Source organism: Chamaea fasciata, unplaced genomic scaffold (genome assembly GCF_029207755.1).
Source record: "Chamaea fasciata isolate MVZ Bird 193981 ecotype frontalis unplaced genomic scaffold, bChaFas1.0.hap1 SCAF_4, whole genome shotgun sequence".
In the NCBI taxonomy this organism is placed as follows: domain Eukaryota; kingdom Metazoa; phylum Chordata; class Aves; order Passeriformes; family Sylviidae; genus Chamaea; species Chamaea fasciata.
Window position 1 is genome coordinate 19,114,701 of NW_027094089.1, and position 11,564 is coordinate 19,126,264.

General features: G+C 54.8%; 1 protein-coding gene across 1 annotated transcript; it reads right to left on the reverse strand.

The window, feature by feature from the left end:
* Positions 1-1,496: 1,496 nt before the first annotated feature.
* On the reverse strand, positions 1,497-11,360 carry FANCG (FA complementation group G). The gene is made up of 14 exons (XM_066182309.1): positions 11,256-11,360; positions 11,057-11,138; positions 9,408-9,539; positions 8,431-8,624; positions 7,667-7,820; positions 6,381-6,511; positions 5,868-6,014; positions 5,063-5,223; positions 4,766-4,832; positions 3,921-4,255; positions 3,715-3,770; positions 2,997-3,134; positions 2,030-2,162; positions 1,497-1,746 (listed from the first exon to the last, which is right to left on the reverse strand). Exons 1-14 carry the CDS (start codon positions 11,358-11,360, stop codon positions 1,629-1,631), a joined length of 1,953 nt encoding a protein of 650 aa, XP_066038406.1. The 3' UTR covers positions 1,497-1,628.
* Positions 11,361-11,564: the final 204 nt, after the last annotated feature.

The following is an 11,564-nucleotide window of genomic DNA, read 5'->3' on the forward strand; positions in this document are numbered from 1 at the left end:
CCCTCCGTGTGCTCTGGCCAATCGTCACCAGCCAGGCGCCACTACCTGCAGCCAATCGCAGAGCGGCTCTCCTTTCGAGCGACAGCTTCCTTGCTGCCAATGGCGAAGAGCCACCGACGGGAAATGCGGAAGGGAAGTCCCGCCTCCACAGCCGCCGCTGATTGGGCAACGCCCGAGGGCAGGGCCAATCAGAAGGGGCGTGGTGCGCACGCGTCCTTCTTCCCGCCACTCACAGCAGCCTCGTTCCTGCTCGTGGTCAGGAATGTCCGGGACCTCGGAGAGGCTCCTGCCATAGGCACGGTCACCTCCCACCACAGCAGGCTGGCCTTGAACGCTCCCAGGCACCCAGGGACAGCCACTGCTTCTCTGGACAACCTGTGCAGGACCTCAGCACCCTCACAGGGTAGAATTTCTTCCTAATACCGCATCTAACCCTGTCCTCTGTTAGTTTAAAACAGTTACCTCTCGTCGAGTCACTTTATGTCATTCCCAAAAGTCCCTCTCCAGCGCTCCTGGAGCCCCTTGAAGGAATGGGAATCCTGGAGCCCTTTCCAGGCTTAACAATCCCAGCTCTCTCAGCCATGCTCCAGCCCTCTGATCACCTTGGTGGCCTCCTTTGGGTTCACTCCAGCAGCTCCCTGTCCTTCCCCTGCTGGGACCCCCGAGCTGGATGCAGAGCTCCAGGTGGGTCTCACCAGAGCAGAGCAGAGCAGAGGGGCAGAATCCCCTCCCTCCCCTGCTGCCCACGAGGCTCTGGATGCAGCCCAGGATATGCCAAGGTGTTTTTCTGAAGGAATTGCAGGACAAAGCCCCTCTCTGTCCCTCCAGTGTTGAGAGGAGACTGCAGTAGATCCTACCTTGCACTCCTCCAGAGTTCTGTCATGCTCTCTTTCCTCTCCGCTCATTCCTCCTTTGCCTTGCAGCTCCCAAACACCCCTTCCCTCTTGTGGGAGGCAAGACTTGCAAAAGGCTTGGGTAATGGGGTCAGGGGTACCTGCCTCATCCAACACAATGCCCCACCGGACACTGGGTAGGGATGTGTGCTCCTTCACCTCTGAGAGTGAGGGGCCTGGAGCTATGACATTGGCACAGACCCTCAGAGCCACAGGGGACACACAGGTGTGGGTCTGGACCCTGCTGCTGCCTCTGGCTAGGGCAGCGTTGTGAAATTCATACCTCAGAGCCATGTGCTTCAGACAAAAGCACTTCTCTGGGCTCCAAACCACAGTAACCGAGCAAAAAGCCGGTACACAAAGCACAGATAGGACAGACCACAAGCTCCCTGGAGCCCCAGTGCAGAGCCAGCCCCACCACGTGCAGGGCAGAGGACGAAGGTATCTCTGCCCTTGATCTCACACATCCAGGACACACAGCCCATGGGCTCTCTCTAGCTGGAGGCAGTGTCAAGGCCATGACAGCAACATCTTGCTCTGGAAAAAGAGCATGGAAAAACCCAAAGCTAAACAGAGATGAGTTTTTTATTAGAAAAGGACATCTATTCTGCTTCAGTCCTTTGGGAATCCAGCTTCATTGCAAAGCCATTCTAAGTCTTGAAGGAGTCCTTAAAGGCCTTGTGCCAGCCAAGTGCAGGGAGACCTCAGCAGATGGGTATGGGGGGCATGACCAGGTCAGCTTGAAGTGTCCTGGGCTGCTGCCCCAAGGTAATCCTGTATGCTTCTGGCAAGTGGCTCACTGTGAGGGAATGTCGCCTGCTCCAGACACGAAACCAGGTACAAAGGGAGGGGCCTGAAAGAAAAGGGAACATGGCAGCAGTGAGGACTGCAGCATTCCTTTGCCATGCCCTAAGACATTTGTTCTGCAGGTCCCCCTGCTCTACCTGCAGCCTCTGCCCTCCCCATCTGGCTCTGTGTCAGCTCTTCTGTGCCCTAGGGAGTCCCAGCAGAGCCACAGCCTGTGACTTCCTCAGAGCAGTGATCAGGGAAAGCTCCTCAGACACCGAAACTGCCCTCACAGCCTGACAGACAGTTTGCACTGCTGGACATGAGATCTCACTCATCCCTCTGCACACCTTTCCTGCCCTTGCTGCTCCCCATTCTCTCCAGGAGAGCCCTGGCAGAACTTCTGCCACTGAGCAGCCGCCTCCTGCTTTCGGTTCAGCTTCCACAAGGTCTGCACCAGGTAGGAGGCAGCAGCTGGGTCACCTGCAAGACAGGAAGAAGGATCAGCCCTTAGCAGAGGAGGAGCAGGTTCTGAGCACTGCTGTGGGTTGCAGGGTATTACAAAAGAAGCTCAGAGGCCAGACAAGGGCAATGAGTGTGAGGAGAGTGGTGTAATGGGGAGGAGGCCGTCCTGGCTGGGTCACAGGCTCTAATTAACCCCAGGGCTGGCAGCCAAGGCAGATGGCATCATCCCTGTGGCACAGCCTGCCACACTTCTTTTTGGACACAGACTGGGGTTTTCCTTGCAGGCATATCTGCACGCCCAAAGGGAGGCAGCCATAGGTCCAGCTGGGACCAGCAGGTCTGACAGATCCTGGTGAAGCTCACACCTTTTCAGCATATCAGAGCACTGAATAGGAGAGAGCAGCCCTGTGCGCAGCAGTAGTCATGCCTTGGTTGAGCTCAAGTCACGAATGCTCCCTTTGCATTGCTCTGTACATTTGCTCTGTACTGCCAGGCATGGACATGCTGCTTCCTTAAATGAAGCACAACTCCACTCCTCTAGTCTGAGAAAGGAGACCTGTCTGGGAGAAAGCTGGCTGTACCAGACTGGGATTGAGGCAGGAAATTTCCAAGCTTGTCAGGGTTCTGATATACTCCTCTGACAATAGTTTTGGTCTGTTCTCCATGGTAGTGAGCTGACCAGGCCCCACAGAAGTATCTCTAGTATGTAATATTGCTAGTGCCCCTTCTGTTGTCCTTGACACCTGAATAAATGTGGTATAAAGCATAAGAACTTACTGCTGAAGACAGCAAAGCACCCCAGGACAAATTTGTGGAAATCCCTTGTGTTCCTCACCAAAATGAGCCTCTTACCTGGTGAGATCTGCAAACTGTGCTGGAAATCCAACAGGGCTTGTTTGTGCCTCCCCAGCTCCAGGAACTGCGTACCTCGACCAATGAGAGAGAGCAACCTGATCTTCTGGAGCACCTCCACTTCTGCCTGGAGATTCTCTATCATGGGAAGACACAAATACCTGAAGACAGCATCCTCCAGACATTCTCTCCCTTGTTCCCAGGAGGCTGAGCTAGGTTAGCAGTCAGAACAGGCCAAGCATTTACTAGGGCTGCTCATCTTCCAGCCTCAGAGACAGATGGCAGATCTCAGCCTCTCCGCCAGGCTGGAAGAGGTCAGGAGGAAGCAGAGGGGGAGAGTGAAGAATGTCAAGAGCCCAGAATGTTATATGGCTGTGGTGAAAGTGACCTCAGCAGCAGCCTGGCCTTTGGTTGTCCCTCTGCACCACTGGCATATATATTCCCCAAAAACTGGATTGGAAAAGCTTTCCAGTTTACAGCCCATTTAACTGCTACCTAGACAGTGAAGGAGGCAGAGCCAACATGCACCTTTGCTCCAAAAAACTAGCCAGACTCTTCAGAGGCTTCAGCATGGCCAAGAGCTTTGCATCCTGGGACAACTGCCTCTTGCCAGAGTGATGCTGGGCCCACCACCTTGCCCCTCTACCTGCTGCTGCCAAGCACACAGATCCTGACCCAGCCAAGGCCCCACACCAGTCCCACCTGTGTGGTGTCCTACCTGTCCATCTAACACCAGACCCGTGAAGCTGGACACGCAGGAGATCACTGAGGCACCTGTGGGTGGGAGGCCAGAGAAGCTTTGGAGCCACTGTCAGGAGTGTCAAGTTGTCAGGGCAGCCCCAGTGCCATGCTGTGTGCTGCCCCGGCCCCACCATCCACTGCTGCCTGCTGGGGAGGCCCCTTCTGCCAACAAGGCTTTATCACCTGCTGAACTGTGTTACAGCTTCCTTGCTCTCGCCGAGTTTGGCCCATGCCCAGCCCTGGTGCAGGTATCCAGCCGCTCTCCAGGCAAGGCAGCACAGGCTCTCCTTCTGGGATGGGAGTCCACCCGCCAGTCCTGCCCCTGGCAATGGGCACTCCGGCTGCTCCAGCCTCTCCTCCACTCGTAACACCCGTGGAATCAGGTCAGTCGTCCGGGTGATGACCTCCTCACACACAGTTATGGCATCCTGGTGCCTCCCAGCCTGCTCCAAGGCAGATGCTGCTTCCAGGAACACCTCTGGGATCCTGGGCAGACCTAGGCCACAGTTCAGGGGGACCTGGGGAGCAAAGGTGACAACAGTGCTGCAGAACTGCTGAGTTCTCAGCCAGGCAGAATGACTCTGGGCATACTGGGAAGGTGGAGCTACTGCCCAGCAAAGCTCAAGCCCTCTTCCACAGTAACCGGAGCCTGGTGGAGCAGGCAGAAGATGGGAAGCACTCCCAGCTCAGCAGAGTCAAGGCATCAAATCCCTACTCTGGAAGTGAAGGACATCCAAAATCAGGCTGACAGCTGCTCCCCACAAAGAAGGGGAAGCTGTGTCTCCAAACAGCAGTGGTGAGTGCTTTCTGGTGTGAATCCAAAGGCAGACATGCCACAGGTCAGGGGTGCCCACCTTCACCTCATTTCCTTCACATCAGCCCCTGCCTCATTTCCTTCACGTCTCAAACTAGACACTGAAACCTCGAGTCCAGGCCTGATGTCTGGGCCCAGTCTTTGGGACTGGGTTTGGATCCCTCCAACCCTCATCCTCCCAGTCACCAAGGGAGTTCATTATCAGGACACTTACCTGCTGCTGCAGCCCCTCCTGAAGGAGAGACAGAAAATCCAGGTAATGTTCCACTGCATCAGTCACCCTGCAACAGGAACCAGACATGTGGTGGAAGCAGAAGTGCCATCAGCCAGGTGAAACCTGGATTGCCAGCCCGCAGTCTCTTCCCCTGCACCACACTCGCCCTGTTCACAATCTCCATGCTTTGAGCAGACCTATGACAGCAGTACTGAACTGCACCATTTCCAGGAGCACAAGGAAAACTGCAGAGCCCAAACAAGCAGCATGCTGCAAGCAGACCAGAGGTACTGTTACCTCCCATCCTGGAGACACCGCTGTGCCAGAAGGTACTTCACTTCAGAGGGGTGGTGATGGCGAAGGAGAGAAGTGAGTACTGGTGTGTGGACAAGCAGCTCTGTGTGCATTAGGAAATAGGGACTAGAGGAAGCAGCTGATGGAGGGTTTTTTCCCAGAGCCTGTGAAACAGGAACAGAAAATATTATCAACACTACACTAGTCAAGTCTCAGGCAGCTACAATCTTTTGTCACTTCTGATATCTGGAGATGCACCCAGGTGAGCAGAAGTGCTGCACTTCACAAGCACAGCTACATTAATCTCACAGCTGCTTCCAGCAAGGGCCATCAGGATCACACAAGGGCAGGCAGACTTCTGTTCTCCACATGGCACCAGGAGATTTGCAAGATCACCCAGATCACCTCAGGTTTTTGGTTCAAGGTGCTTTGAGCTGCCTGGAACACCATATCCCATTGCAGCCACAGACCTAGTTAGAGCATTAGAGTTCTCTCTCCTCTCTGTATGTATCTGACAGCTTTTCAAACAGCTGAAGAGATAATTCAAGGTCTACTGCTGTGCCTACTCTCCCAAGCCACCACGAACATGAGCTAGGACCTAAGGTCTTGCCACATCCAAATGTGGTGCTGAGCAGGAATTTTAGATCTCACTGGACTCCTTCCTGCCCATTTGCTGAAGGCAGCACCATGCTATTTTGGGGACACCTTCCAGGGTCGAACAGCCCCCCAGAAGGAAGAAGCCTGCTTGGAACTCCATGCAGGCTCTGTTGGGCAAAACTCATCCCAGAACTACAGGAACCAGACAAACCTCGTAGAGCAGAGTCAGGGCCTGCATCTCCACATCGGTCTCTCCCAGTTCACGATACACTGCTACCACATGGGACAGGGCAGGAAGGCACTGGAAATCTACCTGGAGGGCCCGTTTCAGGTGCTGAAGGGCTGTCTGAGGCTTGCCCTAGGTGGATGGGAAGACATGCATGTTGAAAGGACATCTTGCTGATGTCTTTACTGTTTGGTGGGAACCAGATTCTCGCTCTGCTTCCCCAAGAGATCCCCACTGAGCAGGGCAGCACTTTAGCCAAAGGCAGCCCTCCTTAGGTTAGTTTTTGAGTTTCTCTCTCTCTGCAACAACACTTTGCAATCAGCCAAAATCTTTGCTTGGATTTTACAGCCTGTCCAAGGAGGCTGGGGCCACAAGGGCAATTTCTGCTCAAGGCCTTCCCTCCCTGCAGAGGCCTTGAACCACAGAGAGGCATTGTGGACATCAGCCTGAGCCTCCTCCCTCCCCCAACGCTACCTTTCCCCTCTCTGCTGGCATTACCATTCGCTGAGCACAGCAGCCAAGGCAGGTGTAGATCTGAGCCAGGATCTTCTTGGAGCAGAATCCTCCTGCAGCTTCCTGAAGGAGGCCAAGGGCAGTGGGGAAGTTCCCAGCCTCCAGCTCCTGCAGCCCTAGGACAGACCCCATATCTTGGCTCTGTGGCTCACCTTCCTGTCCCACCTGGCCCCAAACAATCGTGGTGCCCTTTTCTTCCCAGTGCCACAGGAACTTGCCTGATCCCCTCAAACCCAATGATGCACAGCAGGATAGTACCAAGCTGCCATCTTTGCTTTAATGTTTTTGCAAGAGAACAAGTCACTCAATGGAAATGTCCAGCAGAAACAACAGCAGCTTCCAAGCCCAAGATGCCTCCTTTGGCCCAGAACAAGGACAGGGATATGTGCTGGACAGGTTCAGCTCCACATTCATCCACAATGACAGCAGTGCAGATAGGGAAGCACACACAGAACCTCAGAATTTTTCCAGCACATCTGGGTCATTTCCTAGGCAGGATGCTTTGGAATATCAATTAATTAATATTTATCACAACTGGTTATTTGCTTTTCCTTCAGTCTTCTTTTCAGGCTTCCCTCTGAGGCTCTCACACAGCAGCACCACACTCACATCTGCCACCTCCCTGCTGGAAGTGCTGGTGCCACCCTTGAGTATTTTGGCTTCAGCTCTGTGGGCCAGAACTCCTGCCCTGCCTCCTGGCAGGAAGGCCCTGTATGAGCCCAAGCACAGCAAGGCAGCACTGGCTGTCACCAAAGCCACTGAGGTTGTCAAAACAGTACAGGAGAGAAAACAGGCAGGATGGAACATCGCAGCCAGAGGAGATCCATTGCCTGCTGTGACACCAGGCTACAAAGCCTCACAACAGCTTTGTGTAGCTCTTGTAGCACCATAATCTGATGGAAACAACGTGCTTGCAACAAGGCAGGTTCCAGAAGACAGAGAGAAGAAAGAAAAATCTTCATAAATCCCCTGCCAGCCTTCTGCCTTAAGGTCACTGCAGGGCCCAGACACTTCCCCTAAAGTCACAGACAGGCAGAGGAGCCCTGTGATAGTGCAGAGAAAGGATGAGCTGGGGAAAAACAGGGAAGGTTTTTGAATACGGAATGTAAAGGTTGAGACTCAGAGGGTCAGCCCAGACCTGTTTGCAAAGGAACAGCCCAAAAACCCCAAAGGCCAGCTGGGAAGAGAAACCAGGATAAGGGCAGGGAAGTGGTCCTGGGACAGAGAAGCAGCAGACTGTGCTGAGGCATGAGTACCAGCGCCTCACAAACCTTGCAGGAAGGCTGCTGCAGTGCAGAGGATCTCCTTCAAGTCCTTGGCGCTTTGTACAAGGGGCAAGGAGGCCCTCTCAGGAGGGACCCGCCATGCCTTGATTATGGAGAGGAGTTTGTTCTGCCCCTCGCTGCAGTGAGCTCTTCCGGGGCCCTGTGAAGGCACAGAGGAAAGAGAGCAGGGAGTGCTGAAGGGAAGCAGGAAACACTGGTCCAAGGGCACAGAGAAACATGTCCCACCAAACCACTCAACACTACTCCCTGCAATGGGAGCAGGCTGGGGAGCACCGTCCTACCATCTGTTCACTTCAGCTACAACCCCTTTACTGCAGTGATTCCTGCCTGGCCTGGGGCAGCACCTCCCCACCCCAGAGTGGGGTGTACCTCCAGGCCCTCCTGGCATGCAACAGATGCTTGTGGGGGTTCATTCAGAAAGATGGGACCCATCAGCAGTCTTCTGAACAGCAGGGAAGAGTTCTGCATCCCCCACTGCTGCTCCCTACAGAGTCTGCAATTCCATCTGCAGCCCTCTTCCAGCCTGCCCAAGTCTCCTGTCTGACTCACAGAGGTCCAGGACCCACACAGGCAGAATATTCTGGAATCCATTAACACTCTCAGGGCCATTAGGCTATGCTGGGATGCCAGAAGGAGGATTAGTCATGCTGACTGGGCAGCACTGATGGGTTCAGCTGTCCAAGTGCCACAACAACATTTTGCAGAGTGAGTTTTAAGACAAACACAAGCATCTGCCTGTGCCCAGTTACCTCAGCAGTGCTCAGGAGCTGGAAGAGGCCAGCAACACTTCCCAGCCGGCCGGCTGCCAGCCACCAGGCTGCTTGCAGGGCCCCGAGGTGGTGCAGAGGTGCCTGCAGCTCCTCCACCGTTACTTCCTGCAGCACCTTTTGCCACAGCTTCTCCATGCCAAGATCCTGTCCGCAGGCCCCATAAGCCTCCAGAACTGAAAAAAATAACCCAAGGAAATGACCTAGAGCTGCGAGACAATGCATTGGTGCCCTGTAACAGACAACCTCGATGCAAGAGGGAGAGAAAGCCTCAAGAAAGCACAGGCTCCTAGTAGCAATGAAAGGAAGGGGGTTACTGGGCTGGCCTGGCCTCAGCAATATGGAAAACAAGCTCTAAAAGAGTGGAGCTGACAGCAGGACACTCAGGAGGCAACACTCCGCACAACTCAGAGCTAGACTCCAGCTCTGCTGAGCCCTCTTGTAGTCATTTGCCCTCAGGTAAGCATGTGCCAACACTGCAGATCCACTTCTAAACTGAGGTGAGTTTTCTTTGAAGCCAGCACACCATAATTAAAGAAAATACTAATCTTCTACTGTCACTAAAACTTTGCTAGAGACTTGGCACCTTCTACATTAAAAAGTCTTGTTTCCCTTAAAACCTCCAGCCCATCCCTGCAGGCAGCAGAAGGCGGGCAGCTGCACATTGTCCCTGGCCACGTGCCACTCCACCTCCAGGCCTTACAGGCAGAGCCGGGATGTCTGCTCACAGTTCTCCCCATCTCCAGCCTTTCCAAGCACAGCCAGAACGCCTGCCCACAGTTTCCAGGTGGAGCCAGGCATGTCTGCTCACGGTTTCCCCCATCTCTGGCCTTCCCTGGCAGAGCCAGGAGTGTCTGTTCACAGTTTCTGCACCTCCAGCCAGTCACCAAGTACCTCTAGAGCACAAAGAAGGCTCTCCTGACCCCGAGAACTCTCCATACAAAGAACCACATCCTTACCCCTCAGGAGCCCCTGCCGTATTCCTTCTGCTTCTCCTTTGATGGCAGAGTCAGATGCACCCACAGTGCAAAGCAAGGAGTTGTAGAGGACAGTGAGTTCCAGAGGCAGGGCAGGGAGTGCAGCCGGCAGCCCTGTGGGCACAGCCAACCCAACAAGAAAATTAGCTGGCTAACAGTAAACAGCCGTCCATGCTGAGGTGGCAACACCTGGCAACAAGAGAACTGGCTTGGCAAGAAGTTTTTAGAGATTGTGGTGGGATTTAGCCACTTGGGGACTGCAGTGTCCAGACCAACAGCATAATATATCAGCAGTCCAGGTGCCAACACTGCTTTAGACATCCATTCCCCAGCTATCCAAATGCTACAGTCCTCCAGGAGTTGGGCCTTTCAGCTTTCCCAGAAGAACATCACAGCCTACTCTGTTCCAGTACACATCCACCATGTCTCTCTCCTCACTATGGAATCACAGAATGGGTAAGGCTGGAAGGGACCAGTGGCTCATCCAGTTCAACCTCCCTGCTCAAGTAGGGCCATCTTAGAGCACATAGCACAGGATTACATCCAGAGTCTTTCTGAGTATCTCCACTGAGGGAAACTCCACAACCTCTCTGGAAAATTTGTTCCAATGTGCAGTCATCAGGGTAAAGTTATTCTTCATCTTCAGGTGGAACTTCCTGTGCATCAGTTTCTGCCCATTGCCTCATGTCTCAATGCTGGGCACCACTGAGCAGAGCCTGGTCCATCCTCTGATCCCTCTCTGCAGACACTGACAGATATTGATGAGGACCCCTCTCAGTCACCTCTGCTCCAGACTGAACATGCCCAGATTGCTCAGGCTTTCCTTGTAAGAAAGATATTGCAGTCTCCTAATTATCCTCATTTCCCTCTGCTGGACCCTCTCCAGGAGGTCCATGTCTCACTTGCACTGAGGAGCTGAGAAAACTGGAGATAAGGCTGCCCTACACTGGGCTTTCCCTGCACCACACCTGTGTCAGGAAGCCTCTTCCCTGACTTCCCACGGAAAAGGCTACCTCACTTTTTTTTTACAGAAACCCCACAGCTCTGCCCAGCAAGTTCAGGTGGAGTCTGGGGCTGGACAGCAACCCTTCTGCTGGCCCAGGTCAGCACAGGGCAACAGGGGTCATTTCACCCTGGCTTTTTTCCAGCACTGGGATACTGGACCTGCAACTAGAGAAGCAATATTCATAAACTAAAACACAAGAAGCTCCACCTCAACTTGAGGAAGAACTTCTTTATTCTGCTGAGAGTGGCAGAGCACTGCAACAGTTGCACGGGGAGGTCCTGGACTCTCCTCTCTGGAGACATTTAAACCCCACCTGGATGTATTCCTGTGTCACCTGCTCCAGGTAGCCCTACCTTGGCAGTGGGCTTGGATCGGGTGATCTGATTTTCAGTGGCCCCTTTCAACCCTGACGGTTCTGTGATTAACTCCTTTGAAACCCCGTTCAGCACTGGGCAGTGGGAACCGTTTCACCCCGCCCCATTCACGCGTTTGTTTCCAGCACCGGGATACCGGAGCTGCACCAGGGTAAACAGAGGTGTCAGGGAGCCGGCGCTTCCATGCCCACACGCCTCAGGCCCGGGTCAGCAGCGGGAGGTGAAGGCGGGGCACAGCGGCCGTCACTCACCGCGGATGCTCAGGAGCAGCTCCCGGAACTCGTCTCGCTGCTGCCGCCTCACCTGCCGCGTCTCTGCGCCGCACCGTGCCGTCTGCAAGGGACGCACTTACCGCCGGCCCGGCTGGGGAGCGGCACCGGTGGCAGCCCCGCGACTTGGGGAAAGTGGGGGGGGGGGGGGGGGGGGGGTAAGGAAGAGGGCGTGCCGCACCATCCATCGCCCGACCAGCGCCCGGCTGTGGGCGGCCCAGGCCTGCAGACAGCCCCGCGCCGGCTCCGGCTCCTTCCCGCGCCGCCGCTTCATGGCCGCCGCCATCCCCCCGCCGCCGCTTTCCCGCCCTCGCCGCCGATTGGCGGGAACGGACGTCACTAAGGCAACAGGGAAGCTCGGGGCCGAGGGGGCGCGCGCCGGGAAGCGGGAGGCCGCGGAGGGACAAACCTCGGCGCAAGGCGAAGGCACCAAATCACAGAATCTGCTACAGAATACCCGGAGTTGGAAGAAACCCATCAGGTCACCGAC